Genomic DNA, 26,442 nt, shown 5'->3' on the forward strand with positions numbered 1-26,442 from the left:
CAATAATACCAACGTTCGAAAGTGTTTTGTCCCCAGCGGTCTGCCGTTAAATTGTCAATATACGCATGCGCAATGATTCACGAAGGCAAGCGAAATCAAATTCCCACAGAAGACTGCCACAATATTATTGACAGGTCTTTGGGTTGACTACCTTGTTTTCTTCTCACTTCAGTTTATTCGGAAGAGCGTAAACGCAAACGTAATACAATGGTGAACTTTAACGTATAAAAAAGGAGAACGAGCGCCAACTTCAGCTACTGGTTACAATTCAGCCTCAAGCTAAGTTACCCATAACAGGTTTGTCACTTATCCCACTCACATGTCTTCCTTTTTATTTTAATTATTTTTATCACAGAGGGATGAGCGCTGTATCTTGTCTCGTCACTCCTCTCACGTGTAAACTAAGGCAGTAATCGTTGTAAATCAATGGGTGGCGGTAATGCGCTAATCCAGTTTGTATGCCTTCCTTAAAACAACGAAAAAGAAGTTGCAAAAAGAGACAAAGAAGAAAAGAATGGACGAGGTTAGCATTAACAAAAGCAAACAAGACGACGTGGTTGTTGATGTTAGTGCTGTGCGCCCATTACACAGTCGTTACATTTGTATTCCGAATGTATTTATTTTCGTATAACACTGTCAAACACTATTTATTTATTTATTTATTTTCCTTCCGTAAATCGGTCGAGGGTCCCTCTAGTTAGCTTAGCTTGCTAACTGCGAACAAAGAGACGCTGAAGTTATCAGCACATCGCTAAAGCAAAGATTCAGTGTGAGTTTTGTGATTGTCGAGTGAAAATGTGCAAAGTGCAAATGCTGAGAGCGTTGCTCAATCAGCGATTGAGTGCAGCAATTGACGAAGTATTTGTAGTGTTCCAAAAAACGATCGCAGAGTACGAGGACGAACTTTGTCGTACAAAAGCGGAGAACGAGCGACAGCGTCAAATATTGGACGGTGTTTTCAAGCCTCAGTTTGGATCAAACAGAGAAGGTTGGTTCACTTCTTACTCTTACTTGCTCTGTATCTTCCGATTGTGTTTTGAAACTCAAAGTGTGAACGTAAGCGTGAATGGGTGAAATCAAGAAATTATGAAATGATTCCAAGGATGGAATGAATGGTGAAATGGATGATGCATGATCAATATTTGCCCTGCGATTGGCTGGTGATCAGTCCAGGGTGTACCCCACCCCTCCATTAAAAAACAGCTCGGATGGTCTCCATATTATCCTGCAATCATGAGGATACACAGTATAGATTAGAAAATGAATTGATGAAATGCAGTCTGAAGTCATATTTAATCCCAGCACTGCCTGGACCTCAAGTCTGTAAATAGTCATGTAAATAATGCTGATTGATTATTGCAATATACATTTTAAGATTTGACGTTTGTTGTAGATGCTCAATCAATGGAGGATGTTGGTGGAGTAAGACCTGCGAAAAGTTTCAGTGAAGATGATTTTCTCCCTGAGCACCAAGAGTGGAACCCTGGGGAGGAGCAGGATGACACTGAGCCCTCTTGCATTAAAGAGGAGGAGGAGGAGGCTGACATAGCCAAGTTCCCATTGACTGTTGTCCACGTGAAGAGTGAAGATGAAGACGAGCCTCACTCCTCGCAGTGTCAACACATCCAAAGCAAAAAACAGCGATCCCGAGCAAACAGTCTCTTAGCTCCGCGATCAGACAGCGACGACATGTCGTCACACTGTCCTGATGTCGATGACCCTAAAGGTGATGTGAGGTGTCAGACCGACAGTGGACATCTTCAATGCATTGATTGTGACAAAACCTTTAGCGACAACTCCACGTTGAAAAGACACAGGAGATGTCACACAGGAGAAAAACCCTTTGACTGCTCACTTTGTGACAAAAAGTTCTCTCAGAGAGCGAGTTTGGTGGCACACACAAGAACACACACGGGAGAAAGACCATATACATGCTCACTCTGCACAAAACGTTTCCGCGATAATTCCGCTTTAGCTACACACATGAGAACGCACACTGGAGAGAAACCTTTTACCTGCCCGTTTTGCGATAAAAGATTTGCTCACAAGGGACATTTGATATCGCATACAAGAACACACACTGGGGAAAAGCCTTTCACCTGCTCGGTCTGCAACACGAGTTTTCGGGTGCACTCAGTAATGATGATACACATGCGAACGCACACTGGGGAAAAACCTTTCGCCTGCTCGGTTTGCGGCAAAAGATTCACTCAGAAAGGAAGCTTGATCATACACACAAGAACGCACACTGGAGAGAGACCGTACACCTGCTCCGTGTGCAACAAAAATTTTCGGGTTCGTTCGGCGTTGGCAACACACATGAAGACACACACCGGGGAGAAAGTTTTTGGCTGCAGTGTGTGTGATAAAAGATTTATGCACAAGTTTCAGGTTGACAGACACAAGTGTGCTGGGGAGAACACCAGCAGTCAATGAAGGACTGTTAATAAATGGAACACTAGAAGCTCTTTCACATGTACATGTAGGGAACTTTAAGAGAAAAATCATGAATAATTTATACACTCCCTGAAAATGTTTACTTTTTTTTATCAATTGCCTATATTAATAGTTTAAACTGTAAATATGCTCAACTATGATCCCAAAACTTGAATGTAATTTCAAATTAATCTTACAATTATTTGATTTTGAAAGAATGCAAGTGCAGATGTACGTAACTTCCTCCACTAACAAGTCAGACTAAATTTATCACTTCAACTTACTTCCTTGACACCATTGTACCACCCGTTGTATGAAATGTATGTGAGTCGGGAGTAGGTCATATACACTACACAAAATGTCAGGATGAACCTAAAACTCGCAATAACCTTTAAACTTTCCAATGCACGTCAAACTAGTGTGAATGTCAAAGAGCCGGTTGTACATGTGCATTCAAAAGTTTTGACAAGGTCAGATTAAGTTCACCTTTACAGTGCATTTTAGTTTGATTCTGAAATTTCACTTGAAGGTGAAATATCGCAAACATTTTGCAAGTAGCGTATGTGCAAGTCACAAGAAAGTCTCGTCACGGAAACCTTCAAGTTTCAAACATGTCTCAAGTTGTCAAAAATCAAGCAAGTCTGAGTCGAGTGTCCATTAAATTTCAACCTAACCTGAGCTATTATGTAACTAACACCATCCTATTAATATGCAGCATCATTTTAAATTCAAGACGTGTTTGTCAATTGCAAATTTACAATATTTACATCCTAATGATCATTTAAATAATCTCCCTTCAAATAATAATCTTAGTAATTGTAGTGCAGTAGTAATACGACTAGTGAATAAGAGTAGAAACTCTGAAATAGTGTAATTTCAACAGGTGCAAAAATGTAAATAAAAATAAATACAAAGATCAATACAATTATGTAATGAAGGGGGTAGAAAATGTGGTTTAAAAAAAGAAGAAGCAAAACTTGGTCAAAAGAAGGAATTATCCAGAATAAACACTTGCAGGCTAATAATTAATTCATTAATGACAATTGAAGACCAGTGGGTGGAAGTAGAGTATGGAATCAGAATCCTGCCAATACTCGAAACCTCGTAATAAGGGTTTGAATCTCCGAAAACATTTTCGTATGACTAAGCAATTGTTTACATTACACAAAAAAAATTTGCATTGATTTGTTTCCCGTTTTTGAAACCTGTAAACTTTGAACGTTCTCAAAACTTTGAAAAAAAATATTTGCAAACCTGAAAATTGGGTTCGAATCTCCAAAAAGGCATATTAAATCATTCAAAAAGCCCAAATCACAAGCTGAGTTTCAAAAAAGGCATTAGTAGAGAGCCCTGTTTAGTTTTTCAAAACTCCAGCAGCACCTATTAGAGGGTATAGATGTACAAATGTTTGCCCCCCTCAATCTCTGCATGTAGTTAAGTTTAATGTTATGACTGAAGAAAAAACATTCAAACATTATCAAATAAATGTAGATTGTTCTTCCAGCTGATTAGTGTCTCCTTTGCGCATCATCTGATATGTTTCTGGAATGATTACTTGTATTGTTTGAATGCAAAACTTTTTTTCTTTTCTTTTTTTTTACCAAGAGGATGAAGTACTACTTGCTTTATTTAAATTTATCCTTCCTCTTCCCTCGCTTCCATTCGTCTTTTAATCCTTATCTTCCTTATCACTTTCTTTCATTCTTCCATCCTTTCTTTCGAATCATCGCGTTTGCCTACTTTATCATTCTTATTTTCCCTTCCTTCTTTCCATCATTTTTCCTTTCTTTCATACCATCCTAGTTTCCCCCCTTCCTTCCATTCTCTTTCACTTCATCGCGTCCCTTTTCCTTCATTCCATACATCCTTGTTTCCTTTATCCTTCTCACCTTCCTTCCTTCTCTAGTCGTTCTACTTTCCTACCCTCAAGTTCATGTAAAAAACAAAACTGTAGCCTAATTTTGTCCCACCCTGTATGATTATAAGTATGTGGGTGGCGATTTATGTACATCGTATAGCTCTCAGTGTGTTTTCAAATCACAATGACTTAAATTACGATGCTACGAAAACACTGATTTGTCCAATGGGACTATCCGTAGTTGATTTTCTAACTTCAGGTGGCTACAAACAAAATGGCGTAAATGATAAATCAACTAAAGTTCTTCTTACCTTCGCGTGCTTGTGAGGTTATTTCTGTTCGTTTATTTCGAACAACGTCGATATAATTAATGATTCGTGTCGCGATAAACTCGCCTCCGTGTTACATTGAAGTATCTCAAGCTTTTTAAGTGTGCTCGCTGTGAACAAAGACGAAATTTAGCAACACGCCGCTAATGCTGAGCTCGATCCTGTGGAAAATGTGTAAAGTGCAAATGCTGAGAGCGTTGTTGAATCAGCGACTAAGTGCAGCCGTGGAAGAAATATTTGTCGTGTTTGAAAGTACGATAGCAGAGTACGAGGAGGAACTTTGTCGAACCAAAGAGGAGAACCAGCGTCAACGTCAATTACTGGATGCTTTCACCAGAGCAGGTTTGTTAACTTCCTCCGTTCACGTGTTGGTATATCATCGATGAATCACTGGAGGTACGAATCGATGTAACTATTGTATATGAGAGGTGCATGGACAATTAGTCGAGTATGAATATGTTGAGACCTGAACAATAACGTAAATGTTATACGACGTCTATCGTAAAACATTTCAAGCCCAACTAACTGAGTTTTCACCTTCTCTTGTCTTGTATTGCGTTTCTGTTATGTTTTGTGTACTTAAGCGAAGATATACTCAAGCCTTGACAATTCCAAACCATGTGTGCTTGTCCTCTTGTGTCCTGCAGTCGTCAGTGAAGACATCTCCACTGAGCAGCAGGAATCCAGCTCCAGGGTGGAGCAGCAGGAACCAGAGTCTCCCTACGTTAAAGAGGAAAAGGATGAACGCACCATCGGCCAGGAGGGAGAGTCGTTTCAAGAACTTGAGGAGGAGGAAATGCTACTGAAGCGTGTTATTGTAAAGAGTGGTGATGATGATGATGAAGATGATGAAGAAGGAGATGGAGACCATTGCGGAGAATCTCAAGACAGCCTCTTACCTCCACTATCAGATAGCGACGACGCACCGTCACACTCCCATGACACCGACGACGAACAGGCTAAAGGTGATACCACATGTCACACGGACATGAAAAAACTTAAATGTTCTGAATGTAACAAAACATTTGAAAAGAAGAGGAATCTGAAAAGACACATGAGATGTCACGCAAGTGTCAAACCCTTTATGTGTGCAGACTGCGGTAAAAGCTTCTCTATAAAGGGACACTTGATAAGACACGCAAGAACCCACACAGGAGAAAAACCTTTTTCCTGTTCAGTTTGTTGTCAAACGTTCTCCCGAAAGGCTTCTTTGATGATACACATGAGGACACACACTGGCGAGAAGCCTTTTTCCTGTTCGGTGTGTGGTAAAAGATTCCCTCACAGGTCAACTTGGATTAGACACACAAGAACACACAGCGGAGAAAAACCCTACGCCTGCTCATTCTGCAACAAAAGATTCTCCGAAAATGAATATTTGATAGCGCACAACCGAACTCACACCGGAGAGAAACCATTTCCCTGCAAAATCTGTCACACGAGTTTTCGCGATCGCTCAGCGCTGAGTACTCACAGCAGAAGACACAAAGACCAGAAACCGTTTTCCTGCACAATGTGCGACGCCACCTTCCGTGATCGCTCATCACTGAGGAAACACATGAAAACACACACTGCTGCTGCTCAAGTTTGTGTGATTTAAAAAAGTTCATGGTTATTTTTGGTTAACACTACACAGTATAGTGATTTTAAGTTCACTCATCAGTCATCAACAAAAGAAAAATTAAGTTAATTAGCTTATTACAGTTGCACAAATACAACATACCAGATCAACGGTAGTTGGTAGACATTGGTAATAAATATTTAACAAATTTAAGAAAATCAACATTGTTTTTTTCAGACGAGTATAAAAAGTAAATAAAATAATAATAATGTACATTTGTATGATATTTCCCGCTGTTCTCTGTCTTCGTTTTATTTGTATTTTTTGCATTGGCGCAAGATTGGGGGGCATCGGTTATTCATGCATTGTAGGTTAATGTACTGTAACCGTGCTCAATACATATTTGACCACCACTTCAAAATGGCAAACTCACCGGAGTGATTCCAATCCAAACACGGCTATTATCAAAGTTGTGATATAGCGTGTACATAATCGCTAACCCAGCTCTGCTATACAGCACATTTGTAGATATGGTTTGCTATGTCATGATGTGATGTATACATTAAATTTATACCACTTCAAATATTTCCTAATTCTTCATTGAGAAAAGAAAAATTTGATACAAATTAATAAATGCTTGAATGTCATCTCTCATACACCACCAGTTGTAGAATCAAATGAAGAAAGTAGTGGATGTAAAAAATGCACATCCCTGTTCAAATGTAAATAAATCTTACAGCGTAAGAAACTTTATACTGAAATCGCATGATCTTGTCACAAAGATTCACAGCACGTGTACACATATATTCTCTCTAAATCCATCCAGCCATCAACCGTATTACTTATCCTCCTTTATGACTGCTCGTCTGCCCATAATATATGTCCAGAAAAGAGCCAGACATATTCCCTCATTTCTCTGAACTGTCATATTGCATTTTGAGTATTTCAGCGTTCGCGTACGCCTTTTTCTTCCTGTTGTAATCCCGTGTACTTTCTGACCATGAAATAGCAAGGTTGTAGATATTTGCAATTGGGTGAACTGTACAGTCAGATGGTGTGTACTGTGGATGAACACCTCCATAGTGTTTATACACATTACTATGAGACTGAAATGTAATAAAAAATATATATATATATTTTTTTTTAAATAGTTACTATTAAAATGTTTTTATAATTTAGGTTCCATACTAATAGGCAATATACTGACCTCCGAACTGATGAATGTAAAGTTTGCAATTGATTTGTTTAATGAAAAAGAAATCATTCATTCAATCAAATCAATTAAAAGTTCACGGTTGTTTCCTCATTCCCTCAACTGAGCGATGATGTCTCGAACATTAGAATAGGTCCGTCCGCTCCCAAATTGTATGGTCGTAGTTATATAGGCTATATTATATTAAATTATATATTTTTCATACAAAACTGTATATTTGTTTATTTAAAAAGTGTATCTTTTTGATTGGTTATATTTTACATAATTTTTACATAGTGGAATAAAACATAAATCTATCACCGCTTCTATGATGTGTTTTAATTACTCGGAGGAATATCTCATGACAATTTATTTTGTCCAAGTGATATTGCCGTAGAAAGTAGTATTGCCTCGGCTTAGCTACATATGCGCTTGAAACAAGACAGACCATGTTGTCAAATCTTGTTATTGCTCGGGGGGGTTTTCGAGCAAGTTTTTATTTCATATAACTGATTGAACAGCATTAATTATACTATTTTGGGTAAACTCGATTAGATGCAGTCTGAAATTCCACAGGCTAGTTTAGCCTGCTAGCTGGCCGCGACCAAAGAAACGCGGAAGTCCGAGAGTCCGACGAGGAACTTTCTCGAACTAAAAGAACACATAGATCAGGTCTGTCCACTTCTCTAATATAAATGTTTATATGTTTCTACTTTATCATTCAGTGTGCATAAAGCGGTGTGGAAAACAGCGATTTTCAAAATGTGATCGACTCGACGCATGACGAAGAAATCATCGCCATGTGTGTAACTAACTTCTTACTGTAAAACTATAAATTATCACAGGAGCCCTGTGAGAATGTGAACCCCCTCCCATTTAAAAAAAAAAGTAAACCCTAGCCATCACATGACTTTTTCTGTGTATCCCTATATGTATAGCAAATTTGAAGTGGCTCCCCTTTGCCCAAGAAAATATAGGACTTTGTACCCCTACTTGAATTGCCCGCCCTTGGTTTTAGGCAGTAGTTATTTTTGCCGTGATCTGCAACTTATCTGCTAGCGGTAGCGAATTTCTTGTCTTATCTCGTCTTGTCCTTATGTTGATGATTATATGATTTCTTATCATTCCAGTTTGACATCTTACATCAAAGCACCAGCAATGGAGGACATTGGCGGGATCAGACCAGCAGAAATTTCCAGTATAATAGAGTTTCCGCCTGAGCCAGAGGATCCGTATCCCTCTCACGTTAAAGTGGAAGAGGATGAACACAGCATTAGTCAGCAACTTCCAGCAATGGACTTCCCAGTGATTCGTGTCGTCGTGAAGAGTGAAGACGACGATGATGAGCCTCAGTCCTCACAGTTTCAACGCAGCCAATGTGAAAATACATCACAAGCAGGCAGCCTCGAAACTCCACTGTCAGATAACGATGACACGACATCGCCCTCTCCTGACACTGATGATGAAAACGCCAAGGGTAATGCGACATGTTGCACTGACAATGCACGCTTGACGTGTTCTGAATGTGACAAAACTTTTGTCAACAAGAGAAATCTGAAAAGACACATGAGGATTCACACAGGAGAGAAACCTTTTGTGTGCTCATTTTGTGGGAAAGGCTTATCTGAAATGACAACTTTAATAGCACACACAAGAACACACACTGGAGAAAAACCTTTTCCCTGCTCTATCTGTAACACAAGTTTTCGAGTGCGTGCATTGTTGGTCAAGCACATGAGAACGCACACTGGGGAAAAACCTTATTCTTGTCCAATCTGCAATAGAAGATTCTCTCGAAAGGAATCCATGGTAGCGCACACACAAACACACACAGGTGAAAAACCTTTTTCTTGCTCAGTGTGTGGGCAAAGATTCTCCCGAAAGGGAAATTTGAGAACACACTCAAGAACACACACTGGAGAGAAGCCATTTTCCTGCACAGTCTGCGATGCAAATTTCCGAGTTCAGTCCGGGTTGGTCCAGCACATGAGAACACACACAGGAGAGAAACCTTTCGCTTGCTCAGAATGTGGCAAAAGATTCACTCAAAGGACAAATTTGATAACACACTCGCGATCACACACTGGAGAAAAACCTTTTACCTGCTCCATCTGCCATACAAGCTTTAGTTACCATTCTTCATTGAATAATCACATGAGAACACACAGTAAGTAATAATGCTTAGGTTAAGTTTGTGCCATAGCTACATTGATAAGTGTTCTGTACATTGTAATGTTTCAGTAGTTTCCACGTTAGTACAAAACAAAAGTGATAGGAGATACTGTGTACAGTACATGTACAGTAAATTATGTAAAAGGAATTGAACTGATTTTATATGTTTGAATTATATACTATGTTTGTATTATACATATGATCTGCTAAAATAGGCTGTGATGTACTAACCAGTGTGACATTGTTTTCTTTACTGTATTATATTCTTTATGGAGGAAAACTAATTCAATTTGCCTGGATTTTCATTTGACATTTTGCTGAAATGAAAAGGCTTGTCAAGAAACTGATTGAGACTCACTATCCATCAACTTATATGGAACATGTGTAACAACTAACCAATGTTGAATTTTTAAAATAAATGTTTCACATGTCTTCAGTTTTTTTCTCCTACCAAAAATGAAGACTTATTCCTTGGAGCCAGTGTTTCCCAACCTTTATTGAGCCAAGATACATACAGTACAGGCCAAAAGTTTGGACACACCTTCTTATTCAATACATTTGCTTTATTTTCACAACTGTACATTGTAGATTCTCACTGAAGGCATCAAAACTATGACAACTAACAAACACATTTGGAGTTTTCTACTTAACAAAAAAAAGGTGTAAATACTCAAATAGATAAATAGCCACCCTTTTCTCTTATTACTTTTTCGCACATTCTTGGCATTCTCACGATGAGCTTCAAAAGGGTTTTCCAACCGTCTTTAAGGAGTTCCCAGAGGTAAGAATGACAAAGTATGCAAAAAAGTAACCAGAGCTTTACTTTTTGGTTACTTTTAGCTTCGCTATTTTTTAGAATCTATAATATAATTTTTTTTGTTTTGTTATTTCACCTTCTTTTTGTGTGTTAAGGTCATATCGGCACATCAGTTCATACATAGTTTTGATGCCTTCAATGGGAATCTACAAAGTAACAAAGTAATGCATTGAATAATAAAGTGTGTTCAGACTTTTGGCCTGTACTGTATTTTACATTAGGAATATCTTGACAGCTCACCACCAAACACAAAAAGTACAGTGCGATGAAAAAGTACTTGCAGTCATCACCATGTTTTAGTTGTTATTTATTCACTTTTTAAATAGTGATCTCTATTTTATTTATTTTTGACTTTTTGTTGTTTGTTTGCTGGAGACTCACCATCTGTTCATGTAATAACAACTCCACAGTGTATGAAATTAATTTAAGCTAAATATTATATACAATTTAAGTTAAATAATGTAATTGTTATGTAAGTAAGTTGAAGTAACTATATCACGTGTAAAGAATATTTAATATTGTCCCTATTACCTAAAAGCGGAACCTTTGGCTAAGGAGATTTTGCCACCCGAACGTAATTGTAATTGGAACGAATCAACTTTCCTCTATCTTGTCCAAGTGGAGTTGCCGTACTCAGTGCGCTGCACATTCAGCTCCCATCAAAAAAGACGGAGCTGTTAACATTATAGTTAGATTTGCGTTTTTGCGGCCAGCAGACAGTCTGTTCTAATTTCAGTGCGTAATTATATTGTATAGCAGGCTGAGGGAAAATTGGTAATTATTAAAGTCCATCCAAACTGGTATCTAATCACTTCGAAGATTCTCCAGTTTAGCTTAGCTTGCTAGCTGCTAACACAGCGAAGCATAAGTTAGCATCACATCGCTAATCGGAGATCAAATGTGAGTGTAAAGTGTTGTGATGGGATGAAAAGACGACAGCAGACGTTTCAATGTGAGAACTACACATTTTGAGAGCCTAACTGCGGCTGTCGATGATACCGAATACGAGACTGAACTTTGTCAAACAAAACAAGCGACAACGTCAACGCTGTTGTCGAAAAGCTTCAAGTTGTGTTACAGCAGGTTTGTTTACTTTTTGCTACATTACTTTGTTGCCATTTTGATATGTCATTGTCAAATTACCACTTGATGACCGTCACTTTTAATATTGAGATTTGCCATTCTTTACAGCCACATATACAATGGATGATGGTGACGGTATCAGGATCTGCTTCACAGAGCCTCCCTGCGTGAAAGAGGAAGAGGAGCAGCACTGCATCAGTCAGGAGGGAGAGCAGCTTCAAGGTTTGGACTTCCCGGTGATTCATGTCATCGTGAAAGGTGAAGACGATGAAGACAAAAGTCCAAGTGAGCACAGCAGAGGGACAGAACCTCAAAGTAGCAGCTCGAGTCAATACATGACAGCAGAAGGCGATGGAGATCACTGCAGAGAATCCACAGCAGATAGTGATGACACAACATCAAACTATCCTGACACTGACGAAGACCACTCCAAAGGGAATGTGAACAAGCCCTTGAAATGTTCTCAGTGTAACAAAACTTTTAGCCACAAAAAGAATCTGAAAAGACACATGCGATATCACACGGGGGAAAAACCATTTGTCTGCTCATTCTGCGGTCAAGCATTCTACGAGAAGGCCCATTTGACGACACACACAAGGACACACACTGGCGAAAAGCCGTTTTCCTGCTCGATCTGTGACAAAATATTTTGTGATCGCTCTGCGTGGGTTGTACACCAGAGAACACACACTGGCGAGAAACCTTTTGCCTGCTCAACTTGCGGTAAAAGTTTTCCTCGCAGGGAAAATCTAAGAACACACACAAGAACGCACACGGGAGAAAAGCCTTTCACATGTGCTGTCTGCAAAACCAGTTTTACTGTTCGTTCCACATTGGTTCAACACATGAGAACGCACACTGGTGAGAAACCTTTTGCGTGCTCAGATTGTGGTACAAGATTCTCTCAAAAGACGCACTTAAAAAATCACATGAGAAGACACACTGGTGAAAAACCGTTCACCTGCCCGTTTTGTGACAAACGTTTCTCTGTTAAGGGAAGTTTAATAACACACATAAGAACACACACTGGAGGGATGTGATGCGTTGAATCAAAACCCAAAGCACGTTTGTATGAGATATAATCAGATCATTTCAGTCACCTGAGTTCCTGTTGGACACAATAATTTTATTTCTTTTAAAACATATATTCCTATGTATTTTGCAGGCCACTGTATTAGAATACACAGAGGAACATACATTCTAGTGATTTCAGGTTTTTTTTATGCAGTTATTACATTTGCCCTGTTTAAAACCTTTAATAAAATATTAACAGATGGAGACTCACTAGTCACTAGACCATCACGGATCAATTATCGACACAGAAATTTTCACAATATGTGAATTTAAAAAATAAAATGAAAAAACACTTTCCGCCTTGTTTAGCAAACATACTTTTGAATTTTTCCAGAGTTAGTATCTTAACACTAATGAAGTTCACAAGCACATGTAAATTATGTATCATAATTCAGGATGATGTGATGGATACTATTTCATCATTTACAGTAGAAGCTGATGTCTTCTTTACAAACATTGTAATTTATATAGAAGTCTTGTTTATTCAAATGTTTTTTACTGCAATAAAATCAAATGATAGCTGGAACACACTCTTCATACATGCAAGTGAAATATTCAGTAAACAATATGTCTAATCTTTTTACTTGTACATTATGGAATAGGGATCATCAGTACAATTTTTCCAAAGACAGCCGTAAGAATTTAAAAAGTCGCTTACTGCAAAAAAGAAAAATACGTTAAGGGAAAAAGTAGAGGAAGAAATGCAACGTTACGAGAATATTGTGTTCAAGAAAATACTCTTTATCTTCACAAAAACAAAATTTATATATTTTTATTAGGATCAAAGTCAAACGAGAATAAATTATTTTTCGAAATAAATTGTAATCGTTTGATGTTAAAGAACAATCGAAGAAAATCATACTGTATTAGTTTAAAAAAACATACAGCCTTGCCCTTGTAATATTGCACCTTTATTCCGAAAAGACGCTTTATTATCTGTAAAACAGGACTATATTGTGCGCATGCGTGTTCAATGGTAGCCATTTTAAACAGCTATTTTATTTTAAGCAAGGTTGCAACGTTTAAAAAACGAAAAAAAATTGACATGAAAAAAACTATAAATACTGCGTTGCGTTTGTTTCTTTCTTTTTTTGTTGTTGACAGTTTAGTCGTAGCTGAGGGTTAACATTGGTGATTTTTCGTGCGCGTAACGTTCAAGCTAGCTTAACCAGCTAGTTGTGAACAAAGACGCGTGATCAGAAGCAGAGAACAAGTGAATGTAAAGTGTGGTGAATATCGTGTAAAATGTGTAAGGTACAAATGCTGAGGGCGTTGGTGGCCGCGCGACTAAGCGCGGTTGTCGAAGAGATATTTGCAGCGTTTGAAAGTACGGTAAAGGAGTATGAGCAGGAACTTTGTCTAAAACAAGAGGAAATCGAGCGACAACGTCAACTACTGGACGCTGTTTTCAAGTCTCAAGATGGACTACGTGCAGAAGGTTTGTTTACTTTTCACTCTGACTTGATTTAGCTTTTTTTTGTGTGTGGCAAGCAGTATCATCACATGGCATCTGCAACATTAGCATTCCTATTGGCTACTCAGACTCCAGATTGCTGCCACCGGAAATACTGTATGTATGCATCTTGTGGCAAACATGGTGAGGTTACTTTTTCAGTAAATAGCTGAGAATAGGTTCCACGGGTTGGGGTGGGTGGCTTATTTTCCATAACATTACGTGTTTGTCTTCTTGTGTCCTGCAGATGTTAGTGAAGAAGATTTCCACCCTGAGCAGCAGGAGTGCAGCTCCATGGTAGAGCAGGAGGAGCCACAGTCACCCCACGTTAAAGAGGAAGATGAGAGAGAGCAACCAAAAGAGCAAGAGTTGCCAGTGATTCGAGTTATTGTAAAGAGTGAAGAGGCTGCAGACAAAAGTCACACTTCACAGGAGAACAGACGGGAGGCACCTTCGACCAGCAGCTCAAGTCAACAGATGACAGCAAAAGGTGATGGAGACCACTGTGGAGGATCCCAAACAGACAGCCGCCTGGCACCGCTATCAGATAGTGACAACACAGCACCACACTCTCCCGACACTGATGCTGAACACTCTAAAGGTGATAAGACAAGTCACACAGACAACAAGCACTGGAAATGTTCTCATTGTGACAAAACATTTTACGACAATAGCAATCTGAAAAGACACATGAGAAGTCACACGGGAGAGAAACCGTACATCTGCTCGGTTTGTGGTAAAACATTTGCGCACAAGGGAAATTTGACAACACACACAAGAACACACACAGGAGAGAAACCGTTTTCCTGCTCTGTCTGCGGCACAAATTTTAGCGATCATTCCGTTTTGATTCGACACACGAGAAGACACACTGGTGAGAAACCTTTCACTTGCTCCATGTGTGGGAAAGGATTCCTTGTGAAAGGCTCTTTGAAAGCACATGCAAGAACACACACTGGCGAGAAGCCTTTTACGTGTTCCCTTTGCGGTAAAACCTTCTCTCAAAAGTCGCATTTGAGAACACACACAAGAACGCACACTAAAAAAAAGTCGTTTCCTTGCTCAGTCTGCAGCACAACATTTGGATTTGGTGCTGCTTTATTTTGGCACATGACAACACACCACATGAATTAATCATAAAAAGGTGAACTGACATAAGAATTAGTTCCGGAGTGTACTTCACACTTGTGTTGGTGAGAAGAGCAGCATAAAATGAAGCTGAAGATCTTTTATCATCTGTGAAGACTTCGAGAAACGTCTGTAACAACAGCACCACTCTTCACTGTTGAGTTTGGAACAATGTGACATATTTTAATATATAGCTGTTTGGAATCAAGTTCGTCATCAAAAGGACACCTGACTTCAAGACTCTGAATATCAAAGTGTACATTTAAATTGCTATGAAGACATTTTCTTAATAAAGAGTTGAGGATATTGACAGATAACCTTGAAATAGTTTACATTTGCTGTGGAAAAGATATTTCGAAATTTAAACCACTTGGAAGTTCGATTGTGTTAAATGTTTTAGGTTCCCCGAGACAGAGGTTCAATTTTTTAGGTTTCAAACAAACATTCTCCAGTGGAACCATGATGTGTGATTACACTGTGCAAAAAAAGGGCGTCCTCTTTATTTAAAAGTGAGACGACTCTTGTCATGACACCTCCACAACTGAGGGAGGCGGTAATGTTCTCGAAACTAACCGTCTTCCTTGTCTTGTCTGCCGTGCCGAAAATAGAAAATGGGTCAAGGGAAAGACGCTACCAAGTCGGTGTAAAGAAGTCCATGTTTTGACTAATTTTTACCGTTCGAGTTTTTGTCTGTACCTATGTCTAGCTTATATAACAAAGTAAAGACCGTTTATTAAAACCAAGTCCGGCTAAACTCGGTGCTCGTGTAACCAGTTAGCTTAGCTTACCTTGCTAGCGGTGACAGTTAGGAACCTCAAACCTAGCACTAAGCAAAGATCAAGTGTGACTAAGTGTTGTGAACATCGTGTGAAAATGTGTAAAGTAGAAACGCTGAGAGCGTTTTTGAATCAGCGACTAAGTGCAGCAGTTGAAGAAATATTTGCAGTGTTCGAAAGAACCATATTAGAGTACGAGGAAGAACTTTCTCGGACAAAAGAGGAAAACGAGCGACAGCGTCAACTACTGGACGCGTTCGACAACCGAGCAGGTTTGGTCGCTTCTTCCTCACGCATGTTCACGTTGTATTTGATCATTAACTTACTCTTCTCCTAAAATACATTCTATTGATTGTGTGGAATTGGTTGTTGAAGAATCACTAGAGGTCCATAGAAAAACAGTATGATGTCTATGACAGTATGGTACATTGGACATGTAAATATGGTACATTACATTAGTGATGTACATTTACTGTCTATGACGTGTGTGGTGTTGCATTAGAGCAATGTTTTCATTTTTTTTTAGCCAAGATATTCGGTATTTCACAGCATACCACCAGATAAATGTCAGAAAAACTAAATATACTGAAATTTATGACATTACCTCAATTACTGCACTGGTGCTGTTTATTTAAGTTAATCCATCAAGTGAAAGTGCATCTATGGTAATTGTTGCATCTATGCACATTTTTGGACCAATAGCTTGTGGCATAATAATAATAATTGAAAATTATTGAAACTTATATTCTTTTTTGTGCGCATATGACAAGCTGATTAATTATGTATTTATTTCTTTATTTGCTTGCGATGATTTAGGACACGGAGGGATTAGATTAAAACAAATGTCCTAAAGAAGCAAAATTTGATAATTTAGATATGAAGAAAAGCTATACAGAAAATGGATAGATGATAATGGTTTAAAATATTAAATTTTAGAAATCTGTGTGTGTGGCTTTAAAAAAAAAATACATGTTTAGTAAATGTAAACACATGATAAAGAGGCTTACTTGAAAATCCATGCATACATACACGGTAATACTTTACTTAAAATTATATATATATATATATATATATATATATATATATATATATTTTTTTTAAGTGTGGTTTGACTTGTGTGTATTTTTTTGTGTCCCGCAATGGTCTGTGTAGAAGATCTTCCCCCTACGCACCAAGAGTGGAGTCCTTTATGCTCCAGGGTGGAGGAGGAAGAGCCTGAGCCCCCAAATATTAAAGAGGAGGAAGGGTGGAGCAGTCAAGACTCGGGAAAGCAGCATCAAGGGCTGGCCTTCCCAAGGGTTCGTGTCATTGTCGAAAGTGAAGACGATGAAGACAAAGGTCAGTGTGAGGAGAGCAGAGGGGCGAAATCTCTAAGCAGCAGCACAAGTCAACATACGACAACGGAAGGTAATGGAGACCACTGTGGCGAATTACAAGAAGACATCTTAACTCCACTTTCAAATACTGATGACGCAACGCCACTCTCCCCTGATACTGACAATGAACACTCTAAAAGTGTTGTGACATGTCACTCTGACAGCGCACACATGACATGTTCTCAGTGTGGCAAAACCTTTGGTGACAAGTCAACTCTGAAAAGACACTTGAGGGTTCATTCTGTAGAAAAACCCTTCAGCTGCTCAGTATGTAATAAAAGCTTCAAACTGAAGGATACCTTAATCAGACACGTGAGGATCCATACTGGGGAGAAACCATTCTGCTGCTCTGTTTGTGGGAAAGGATTCTCTGTTAAGGGAAATTTCATAACGCACACAAGAACACACACTGGTGAAAAACCATATTCATGCTCATTCTGTAACATGTGTTTTTGTGCTCGCCCGGCGTTGGTTAAACATTTGAGAACACACACAGGAGAGAAGCCGTTTACCTGTTCAGTTTGTGGTGAGAATTTCTCTCAAAAGGAGACTTTGAAGAGGCATTCACGAACACACACGGGGGAGAAGCCCTTCAAATGTCCAATCTGTTGTAAAAGATTCTCGATAAAAGGACATTTGATTTCCCACACAAGAACACACACTGGAGATAAACCATTCATTTGCTCAGTTTGTGGTAAAACATTCACTCAGAAGGGGAATTTAATACGACACACAAGAACACACACGGGTGAAAAACCATTGTCATGCTCAGTCTGCAAGAAAAGTTTTGGCGATCATTCAGGATTGCTTATTCACAGGAGAACGCACACTGGAGAGAAACCTTTTACTTGCTCAGTCTGTGGTCAAAGCTTCTCTACTAAAGGACATCTGATGACACACACAAGGACACACACGGGAGAAAAACCATTTTCCTGCTCATTGTGCAGCACCCGTTTTAGTTGTCATTCAGGACTGTCGCAACACATGAAAAAACACCAAGGTGAGGCTGTTTAGTACGCTTGATTAAATAAATTCTAGTGTTCATTTGTACCCGTAAATGCTAGAGGAAGTAGAAATTTGCCTATTTTTGAGGAAAACTGGTAATTTTAATTTTTTTTTAAAAAGTTGTATTTCTGAGAGAAAAAAAAGTTGTAATGTTATAAGAATAAAATCCTCTTTTTTTGGAAAAAAAAGTTGTCTTTACGTCAACAAACGTTTAAAAAAGTTTAACAAGGGAAGAAAGTCATATTTTAAAAAGACAATTAAGGACTATCAATTCTGCGATGTTAAGGTGGGGACAAGTAATTGGTTTATTGTTTATTTTCAGTCCCATATGTAGGTTATTTCAGTGATTGCCGACTCCAAAGCTACGACCCGAAGACCTCTGGGGGGGGGGGGTCCCCTGACCCAAGTTTGAGAAACCCTGGTCTAAAGCACTGGATTGTAAGAAAACTGATTGAGACTCTCCTGCTGATCACGACTCCTGTAATAAGACAACAATTGCACAACATGTGAAATAAGTACAGCTAATGAGGTTGTGTTCATGTGTAAACTGTTGTAGTAGTGCCCTACAAAGCGGATGCTGGTGCAGTGCATCATGGGATTTTTCTAATGGTGACTGCGTGTGCTCCTATGCCTCCATCTGTAAATACATATCATGTTTATCAATTAATGCTAAAATGACACTTCAGTTTTGGCAAATGAAAGGCATCCATTTAATCTAAAATTTTAAATGTAGCCTTTAATAAACAAAGATTATTATACTACCATGTGCTTCATCGTTCTTTTCAGAATTCTCACACTGCAAAAGCCACTTGGAAAAAAAAGAAGAAATAATAGATATTACAGTTTTATAGTAGCGTTAGCCGTTTAATTTAGTGAGATAGTTGGAGAGAAAACGAACATAGCAGATGTATTAGAAAACATAAGATGGTATAACTTTTATAGGGTGACTGGACAGCGGAAGTCCAGTGTAGTAGTAAACCGTACAGCTTCCCGAGCAATGTTCATTTTGCGAATGGGTTCGAGCCTCGCTTTTGGCAACCAAATGTTCTCGTTTTACTTACCTTGCCTCCAAATTTCAAAACAAATCTTATTTTTACAAATTATTTTTTTGTACAATTACATTCAAATAAAATAAATCATATTAAGTGCCTGAAAGGATTTTGCCCAAAACGAGGCTCGAAACCACTCGCAAAATCAAAATTGGTCGGAGTGCCTAATGCCATACCACTACACTAAACTTGCACGCACTCATTCTCTCTACAATTGCCATTCTATCTTCGAATTTCTAGTTTATTTGTGCCAGACGACGTTTGTTTTCTCCAACTATCTTACTAAATTAAACGCTAACTCTACTATAATACTGTATTATCTATTATTTCTAAATATTTTAAGTACATGTAAACTGTGCTGTTAATGTTTTCGTCCCCCCCCCCCTCACATAAACACCACTTCCGTTAGCTAAAAGTTGTTGTGTTTATTTATTTGTGAAAGTGTTTCAGGGTTTTGTGTTTGTGCACTTACCTTTTTGTGTTCATTGGGTTGTTGTGCGTGCGTGAGGTTTTATTTTGTGTTTTTGTTTTTGTTGTTTTAATTTTTGTGTTTATGTTTTTTGTTTTGTTTGTGAGTTTATTTGCGATACCTTTTTTGTTTTGTTTTGTATTAGTATTTTTGTTTTGTTTTGTATTAGTATTTTTATTTCATTTGAAGATTTGTTCACCTTTTTGTTCATGGCCATCGTTGGCCTCAGTGAGAATTGAACTCACGACCCCAAGTTTACGAAACGAGTGCTCTGACCGCTGAGCTATGACGCCGGAATGACCTAGTGTCATAATTAGCATCAGTTGCAGTCATAGTAAAATAGTTGACCAAAATACGGGTCGGTTATCGGTGTTGGTTAATTGCTTTTGATTTCACTTGGGAAAAAGGACTTGAGATAGAAGTGTCCTGCATTACTAGCATGGTCATAAAAAGATTTAAACTTGCAATTCAAGGTACCATTGTAGTGGTTAGAATGGTTTCAGTAAAGCAGAGGTCTCCATTATAATCAAAGTATATTCACACTAGTGAAATGGCACTCAATTCCTGACACATTATAAGAACTGAGAGGACAACTTCACTGATTTAACCTCAAAATGTTTAGCTTGTCTTGTACATATGGCTAATATCGTTCAAGTCATTAGTCCCCAGTGAGAATTGAATTCACAAACCCTGGTTTACTAGACCAGTACCCTAACCACTGAGTTACGAGGCCGTGTGTGCTTCTCTACCATTAGCGTTTTTGTCAACAAGATAACAAAAGCTACTTTGAATTAATCGTACTTTAGCTGGCCCCAGTGAGAATTTAATTTGTGACCCCTGGTTTACTAGACCAGTGCTCTAACCACTGAGATATGAGGCCTGCTATGCTAGTCTACTGTTAGCATTTTTATTAATGAGCTAACAAAAGGTTTGTAACAAAAGGTAACCCGCAAGAAATTCAGAGAGTGATGCTAATAATTATAAACCTATAAAATAGCATTAGTTTCTTTCCCTCATTTGGCACAATTGAAAATAAATCTAACTCATCAATAGGCCCCAGTGAGAATTGAACTCACGACCCCTGGTTTACAAGACCAGTGCTCTAACCACTGAGCTATGAGGCCTAGTGGATTAACTATTTAGACAACTGCATAACTAGCCTAGCACGTATACTTGTTTTCTACATCATCAAGCTACCGTGAAAATTTAACTCACGTCTTACGACCCCACATTTTTTCGAGACCATTGCTCTAACCACTGAGCTACAAGGCTTTGCATTGTAGCGGCCCCACTTTCAGATCGTGACAACGCAATGTGAGGATGATGATGATGGTGATGATGAACACTCTAAAGGTGACACTGACAACAAACACCTGACATGTCCTCAGTGTGACAAGACGTTTGGTACCAAGTACACTTTACGAGTGTACATTATGACACACATTGGAGAGAGACCTTTTGCTTGCTCTAATGTGGTAAAAGATTCTCTGTAAAGCGAGTCTTAAACAGGCACACAAGAACACACACAGGAGAGAAACCTTTTTCCTGCTCAATTTGTAAAAGTTTCAACACAAAGGGACATTTAAGCAGACACTCGATAACACACAGTGGTGAGAAAACTTTCGCCTGCCCAGTTTGTGGTCAAAGATTCTCTGAAAACGAAAACTTAACAAGGCACACAACGCACACTGGGGAGAAACGCTTTTCCTGCTTAGTGTGTGGTCTTAAATTAACTCAAAAATACCAAACAAAACAACAATAAGTACACACAAACACAAATAAAAAAAAGACAAACACGAAAAATGAAACAAAAAACAATAAGTAATCATAAACACAAATCAAAAAACACAAAATATGAAACAAAATAACAATAAGTAATCGCAAACACACACGCACGCACGCGCACGCGCGCACGCACGCACGCACGCACACACACACACACACACACACACACACACACACACACACACATTCAAATAAAATAAATCATATTAAGTGCCTGATAGGATTTTGCCCAAAACGAGGCTCGAACCCACTCGCAAAATGAAAATTGGCCGGAGTGCCTAATGCCATACCACTACACTAAACTTCCACGTTCTCATTTTCTCTACAATTGCCATGGTATCTGCGGATTTCTAGTTTATTTGTGCCAGACGACGTTTGTTTTCTCCAACTATCTTACTAAATTAAACGCTAACGCTACTATAATACTGTATTATCTATTATTTCTAAATATTTTAAGTACATGTAAACTGTGCTGTTAATGTTTTCGTCCCCCCCTCACATAAACACCACTTCCGTTAGCTAAAAGTTGTTGTGTTTATTTATTTGTAAAAGTGTTTCAGGGTTTTGTGTTTGTGCACTTACCTTTTTATGTTCATTGGGTTGTTGTGCGTGTGTGAGTTTTTTTTTTGTGTTTGCGTTGTTTTCATTTTTGTGTTTATGTTTTTTGTGATTTTGTTTTTGTGTTTATTTGCGATACATTTTTTGTTTTTGTTTTGTATTAGTATTTTTGTTTTGTTTTGTATTAGTATTTTTGTTTCACATTTTGTTTTTGTGATTTTTATTTGGTTTGAAGATTTGTTCACCTTTTTGTTCATGGCCATCGTTGGCCTCAGTGAGAATTGAACTCACAACCCCAAGTTTACGAAACGAGTGCTCTGACCGCTGAGCTATGACGCCGGAATGACCTTGTTTCATAATTAGCATCACTTGCAGTCATAGTAAAATAGTACTGGTTAGAATGGTTTTAGTAAAGCAGAGGTCTCCATTATAATCAAAATATATAAAATATATATTCACACTAGTGAAATGGCACTCAATTCCTGTCACATTATAAGACTTGTGTGGACAACTTCACTGATTTAACCTCAGAATGTTTTGCTTGTCTTGACCATTGCTCTAACTACTGAGCTACAAGGCCGTGCATTGTACCCTTGCATGGCCTCCAAAGATAAGTTATGTATATATATATTTTTTAACCAAATGTATCGGGGTGCAGAAAAAGTTTTATTTGCCGTGACACGGGTTTGTCCGAGTGGACTTGCCGTACTACTGCTGAAGATCTACTTCCGTGTTATGTTTAAATTAGCACTTGTTTCACAATCCCCGAATTAGTACCGATTGAATATACTGACACTTTGACCATTACTTAAGAGGATCAAAACGTCAGTAATCACATCTTGGTATCTGTATAAACGCGACTCGGCGAACGTTGAAGCTCGCTTAGCTTGCTAGTTGCTAACAAAGAGACGACGGTTTTGCAAGCAAAGTGTTATTGTTACCGTGTGAAAATGTGTACAAATAGAACATCGGGGGATGTGGAGGAGCTCAGAACTAAAATGGAGAACGAAATACAAAGTCAACCACAGGACGCTGTTTCCAAGAAGCCCGGAGTTGTACACAGCGCAGGTTTGTTCACTTCCTCATCTCAGATAGTAACACGTTTCATTACTCACGAGTATCGCAGCATTCGAATGAATAGCGTTATCTATATATAGAGTGACATCGTTAACATCCACTAATCTTTACAACAGATTCAGTCCACCTCTTAATAGCATCGCCACATGTCGCAATTATAGAATTACCATCAATACAATACAAATGCGCATTATAACAACACGCAAATGTGTCACTGGCATCATCTGAGCACTTCATATTTAATTCCTAACATGATGAAATCATAGACTATTGAAATAAAATGTATCGTACTCACTTGAGATGTTGAGAAGAAAGTGAATGGGAAAATAGATGGATGAACAATATAAATCTCAAACGTCATGATTATGCATGGTTGTAATAAACATTCGCAAAAAAACGTGCATTAATGATACACAAAATCAAAGTCTATGTATATTAATATATAGCCCCCCCCCCTTTCATCCACATAAGAAAAAAAAATCTTTATATAAGAAGAATGTATATGCTAAACTCTGGTTAACTTCGTGAATAAACGAAAAACTATGACAAAGGGTCTATAAATATTGGAAAACAGCATAACAATTAAGTGGTTGTATGAAGCTATTTGTTAAAAGAAAATAATAAGTAAATAAACTTATTTTAGAAGTGTTATTATTTTACACACTGCAGTAGTCGTGTTTTGGATGTCTGCCTTTAAAGGGGAACGAAACCCCCTCAAAATTGCAAATAAGAATATTTTGTATGTTGTCACTGCTGTCTAAATCATGGTACTCTGATTAATGCATAAAGAATGATTGATTTTGCAGGTGACGTGGGCTGTCCCTAAGTCATCTATTATTTTTGCGCATTATGAACTAATTTAAAATGGTGAAAATTGATTGAGAGCAAATCTTTGAACAATCTTGTCGTTGCAGTCACAACATGAGACTTGACCCAGCAAAGCTTAACTTTGTAACCATGCTCATTTCTCACGTGTCATGCAGATTTCAGCAAAGAAAATCTTCATCCTGAGCAGCAGGACCCAGAGTCATCTCGCATTAAAGAGGAAGAAGAGCCCCCCTCCATCAAAGAGGAGCCAGGGCCTCTTCACGTTAAACAGGAAGAGGCGCTGGAGCCCACCGACATTAAAGAGGAAGAGGAGGAGGCTGACATCACCATGTCGCCATCCCCGTGTGTCATTGTGAAGATTGAAAGTGATGAAGAAGATGGTGAAGGAGACCACTGTGGAGGATCACAGGCAGAAAACCTTTTCGCTCCACTTTCAGATCGTGACAATGCAATGTCACACTCTTCTGAGGATAATAATGATGATGATGATGATGATGATGATGATGATGAACACTCTAAAAGTGACACTGACAACAAACACCTGACATGTCCTCAGTGTGACAAGATGTTTGGTACCAAGTACACTTTACGAGTGCACATTATGACACACACTGGAGAGAGACCTTTTGCTTGCTCAGTTTGTGGTAAAAGATTCTCTGTAAAAGGAGTCTTAAACAGGCACGCAAGAACACACACAGGAGAGAAACCTTTTTCCTGCTCAACTTGTTGTAAAAGATTCAGCACAAAGGGACATTTAAGCAGACACTCGAGAACACACAGTGGTGAGAAAACCTTCGCCTGCCCAGTTTGTGGTCAAAGATTCTCTGAAAACGAAAACTTAAAAAGGCACACAAGAACGCACACTGGGGAGAAACCCTTTTCCTGCTTAGTGTGTGGTCTTAAATTAACTCAAAAGTCGAATTTAACGAGTCACATGAAAACGCATACTGGAGAGAAACCTTTTGTCTGCTCAGTTTGTGATAAAAGCTTCGCTTTAAAGACAAGTTTAATAAGCCACACAAGAACGCACACTGGGGAGAAACCCTTTTCCTGCTTGGTGTGTGGTCTTAAATTAACTCAGAAGTCGAATTTAATAAGTCATATGAAAACACATTCTGGAGAGAAGCCTTTTTCCTGTTCAGTTTGTGGTCAAACATTTGCTCGTAAATCTCATGTAAACACACACATGCAAGAACACACAGTGGATTTTCATTCAGAAGTATCAGTTTAATGAAAATGCATGTGCTGGTCTAATAGTAATAGTGTTCAGTATTATATATATTTATGCAATCTTATGCATGTGAATATAATTTGTAATTACTGCTACTGCTATATTAATATCTATGAAAATATATACATATATATTTTTAAGAGCTCAGTATTGTTCATTCGGTTCAACTAATTTTGGCTGTTATTGGAGAGCCCCCCCCCCCCCCCCCTTCATCCACATAAAATAATAAAAACAATTTCATTGTATAACAAGAAGTTATATGCTAAACTCTGGTTAACTTCGGGAATAAATGAAAAACTATGACATAGGGTCAATAAATATTGGAAAACAGCATAAAAATTAAGTGTAGCAGATAAATTAATTTGTGGTTGTATGAACCTATTTGTTAAAAGAAAATAATAAGTGAATAAACTTATTTTAGAAGTGTAATTATTTTACACACTGCAGTAGTCGTGTTTTGAATGTCTGCCTTTAAAGGGGAACGAAACTATCAAAATTGCAAATAAGAATATGTTGTATGTTGTCACTGCTCTGTCAAAAACATGGTACTCTGATTAATGCATAAAGAATAATTGATTTTGCAGGTGACGTGAGCTGTCCCTAAGTCATCTGTTATGTTTGCGCATTATGAACTAATTTAAAATGGTGAAAATAGATTGAGAGCAAATCTTTGAACAATCTTGTCGTTGCTGAATATTTTGCAGTTTTCTTCATAAATAAAACTGCATAATAAATTAAGCTGGAACTGGGGAATATACAGCACATTCTCACGAGTTTGCAATTATTGCATCAACTTCAAGCCCATTTTTAAGATAAATATTTAACTAACTACTCTTGTAGTTGTTGTACTACAGACCTGGGTCAATTAGTGGAGCCTTCTGAGTTCAAAGCAAACATGGTGATGCAGCATTTAGTTGTAACTACTCTTGTAGTTGTTGTACTGCAGACCTGGGTCAATTAGTGGAGCCTTCTGAGTTCAAAGCAAACATGGTGATGCAGCATTTAATTGTTGTGCTGCTTGCCAGTGGAAGTGTAAGAATGCTTTGCGTAAAAAACAAACAAACTATTCTTTGTTTTCCCATACCTATGGTTAAGCTCTTTTAAAGCATTTCTAAAAAATATATATATATTTCCCAACTCTTGTTCTTGCGCCGTATGTTCTTTCAGTAATTTTAGTAGACTAAT

At 38.3% G+C, this 26,442-nt stretch overlaps 7 protein-coding genes and 3 non-coding genes across 13 annotated transcripts; 7 read left to right on the top strand and 3 right to left on the bottom strand.

Moving 5' to 3' along the window:
* Window positions 1-84: 84 nt before the first annotated feature.
* LOC147176790 (uncharacterized) lies at window positions 85-3,944 on the top strand. Of its 2 annotated transcripts, none has more exons than XM_086072400.1 (2): window positions 85-988; window positions 1,394-3,944. In XM_086072400.1, exons 1-2 carry the CDS (start codon window positions 796-798, stop codon window positions 2,434-2,436), a joined length of 1,236 nt encoding a protein of 411 aa, XP_085928526.1. In that variant the 5' UTR covers window positions 85-795; the 3' UTR covers window positions 2,437-3,944. The 2 variants fall into 2 exon arrangements, with proteins under 2 accessions (XP_085928526.1, XP_085928527.1); XM_086072401.1 differs by having other exon boundaries at window positions 85-297.
* A 604-nt stretch (window positions 3,945-4,548) lies between these two features.
* Window positions 4,549-6,769, top strand: LOC147176791 (uncharacterized). The gene is made up of 2 exons (XM_086072405.1): window positions 4,549-4,965; window positions 5,271-6,769. The coding sequence occupies exons 1-2, from the start codon at window positions 4,770-4,772 to the stop codon at window positions 6,221-6,223; spliced, it is 1,149 nt and encodes a 382-aa protein (XP_085928531.1). The 5' UTR covers window positions 4,549-4,769; the 3' UTR covers window positions 6,224-6,769.
* A 981-nt stretch (window positions 6,770-7,750) lies between these two features.
* LOC147176792 (uncharacterized) lies at window positions 7,751-10,022 on the top strand. Of its 2 annotated transcripts, none has more exons than XM_086072412.1 (2): window positions 7,751-8,048; window positions 8,507-10,022. In XM_086072412.1, the coding sequence occupies exon 2, from the start codon at window positions 8,535-8,537 to the stop codon at window positions 9,549-9,551; it is 1,017 nt and encodes a 338-aa protein (XP_085928538.1). In that variant the 5' UTR covers window positions 7,751-8,048; window positions 8,507-8,534; the 3' UTR covers window positions 9,552-10,022. The 2 variants fall into 2 exon arrangements, with proteins under 2 accessions (XP_085928538.1, XP_085928540.1); XM_086072414.1 differs by having other exon boundaries at window positions 8,033-8,178.
* Window positions 10,023-10,997: 975 nt separating this feature from the next.
* On the top strand, window positions 10,998-13,101 carry LOC147176793 (uncharacterized). The gene is made up of 2 exons (XM_086072411.1): window positions 10,998-11,448; window positions 11,557-13,101. The coding sequence occupies exons 1-2, from the start codon at window positions 11,358-11,360 to the stop codon at window positions 12,486-12,488; spliced, it is 1,023 nt and encodes a 340-aa protein (XP_085928537.1). The 5' UTR covers window positions 10,998-11,357; the 3' UTR covers window positions 12,489-13,101.
* Window positions 13,102-13,492: 391 nt separating this feature from the next.
* Window positions 13,493-15,420, top strand: LOC147176794 (uncharacterized). Its single transcript, XM_086072407.1, has 2 exons — window positions 13,493-13,960; window positions 14,223-15,420. The coding sequence occupies exons 1-2, from the start codon at window positions 13,768-13,770 to the stop codon at window positions 15,107-15,109; spliced, it is 1,080 nt and encodes a 359-aa protein (XP_085928533.1). The 5' UTR covers window positions 13,493-13,767; the 3' UTR covers window positions 15,110-15,420.
* A 274-nt stretch (window positions 15,421-15,694) lies between these two features.
* On the top strand, window positions 15,695-19,021 carry LOC147176795 (uncharacterized). 2 transcript variants are annotated; one of them, XM_086072388.1, is made up of 3 exons: window positions 15,695-16,151; window positions 17,032-18,255; window positions 18,583-19,021. In XM_086072388.1, the coding sequence occupies exons 1-3, from the start codon at window positions 15,977-15,979 to the stop codon at window positions 18,768-18,770; spliced, it is 1,587 nt and encodes a 528-aa protein (XP_085928514.1). In that variant the 5' UTR covers window positions 15,695-15,976; the 3' UTR covers window positions 18,771-19,021. The 2 variants fall into 2 exon arrangements, with proteins under 2 accessions (XP_085928514.1, XP_085928516.1); XM_086072390.1 differs by having other exon boundaries at window positions 17,032-18,737.
* A 977-nt stretch (window positions 19,022-19,998) lies between these two features.
* On the bottom strand, window positions 19,999-20,071 carry trnat-cgu (transfer RNA threonine (anticodon CGU)). The gene has a single exon. It is a non-coding gene; the product is annotated as a tRNA-Thr (tRNA).
* Window positions 20,072-20,829: 758 nt separating this feature from the next.
* Window positions 20,830-20,902, bottom strand: trnat-ugu (transfer RNA threonine (anticodon UGU)). Its single transcript has one exon. It is a non-coding gene; the product is annotated as a tRNA-Thr (tRNA).
* A 1,485-nt stretch (window positions 20,903-22,387) lies between these two features.
* trnat-cgu (transfer RNA threonine (anticodon CGU)) lies at window positions 22,388-22,460 on the bottom strand. The gene has a single exon. It is a non-coding gene; the product is annotated as a tRNA-Thr (tRNA).
* A 388-nt stretch (window positions 22,461-22,848) lies between these two features.
* Window positions 22,849-26,108, top strand: LOC147176799 (uncharacterized). The gene is made up of 2 exons (XM_086072404.1): window positions 22,849-23,189; window positions 24,182-26,108. Exons 1-2 carry the CDS (start codon window positions 23,072-23,074, stop codon window positions 25,255-25,257), a joined length of 1,194 nt encoding a protein of 397 aa, XP_085928530.1. The 5' UTR covers window positions 22,849-23,071; the 3' UTR covers window positions 25,258-26,108.
* The last annotated feature ends 334 nt before the right edge of the window (window positions 26,109-26,442 follow it).

This window comes from Leptonotus elevatus, chromosome 3 (assembly GCF_054856555.1).
Source record: "Leptonotus elevatus isolate MCC_2025b chromosome 3, RoL_Lele_1.0, whole genome shotgun sequence".
NCBI classification, from domain to species: domain Eukaryota; kingdom Metazoa; phylum Chordata; class Actinopteri; order Syngnathiformes; family Syngnathidae; genus Leptonotus; species Leptonotus elevatus.

What these genes read in the sequence shown, in the direction of transcription:
- LOC147176792 (XM_086072412.1), top strand. Translation starts at nt 8,535, where the DNA reads ATGGAGGACATTGGCGGGATCAGACCAGCAGAAATTTCCAGTATAATA.
- LOC147176799 (XM_086072404.1), top strand. Translation starts at nt 23,072, where the DNA reads ATGTGTACAAATAGAACATCGGGGGATGTGGAGGAGCTCAGAACTAAA. An exon ending in CGGAGTTGTACACAGCGCAG is followed by an intron (nt 23,190 to 24,181) that starts GTTTGTTCACTT and finishes CGTGTCATGCAG; the next exon opens with ATTTCAGCAAAGAAAATCTT.
- LOC147176790 (XM_086072400.1), top strand. Translation starts at nt 796, where the DNA reads ATGTGCAAAGTGCAAATGCTGAGAGCGTTGCTCAATCAGCGATTGAGT. An exon ending in GTTTGGATCAAACAGAGAAG is followed by an intron (nt 989 to 1,393) that starts GTTGGTTCACTT and finishes CGTTTGTTGTAG; the next exon opens with ATGCTCAATCAATGGAGGAT.
- LOC147176795 (XM_086072388.1), top strand. Translation starts at nt 15,977, where the DNA reads ATGTGTAAAGTAGAAACGCTGAGAGCGTTTTTGAATCAGCGACTAAGT. An exon ending in CGCGTTCGACAACCGAGCAG is followed by an intron (nt 16,152 to 17,031) that starts GTTTGGTCGCTT and finishes TGGTCTGTGTAG; the next exon opens with AAGATCTTCCCCCTACGCAC. An exon ending in ACACATGAAAAAACACCAAG is followed by an intron (nt 18,256 to 18,582) that starts GTGAGGCTGTTT and finishes GTTTATTTTCAG; the next exon opens with TCCCATATGTAGGTTATTTC.
- LOC147176794 (XM_086072407.1), top strand. Translation starts at nt 13,768, where the DNA reads ATGTGTAAGGTACAAATGCTGAGGGCGTTGGTGGCCGCGCGACTAAGC. An exon ending in AGATGGACTACGTGCAGAAG is followed by an intron (nt 13,961 to 14,222) that starts GTTTGTTTACTT and finishes TGTGTCCTGCAG; the next exon opens with ATGTTAGTGAAGAAGATTTC.
- LOC147176791 (XM_086072405.1), top strand. Translation starts at nt 4,770, where the DNA reads ATGCTGAGCTCGATCCTGTGGAAAATGTGTAAAGTGCAAATGCTGAGA. An exon ending in GGATGCTTTCACCAGAGCAG is followed by an intron (nt 4,966 to 5,270) that starts GTTTGTTAACTT and finishes TGTGTCCTGCAG; the next exon opens with TCGTCAGTGAAGACATCTCC.
- LOC147176793 (XM_086072411.1), top strand. Translation starts at nt 11,358, where the DNA reads ATGATACCGAATACGAGACTGAACTTTGTCAAACAAAACAAGCGACAA. An exon ending in TTCAAGTTGTGTTACAGCAG is followed by an intron (nt 11,449 to 11,556) that starts GTTTGTTTACTT and finishes CATTCTTTACAG; the next exon opens with CCACATATACAATGGATGAT.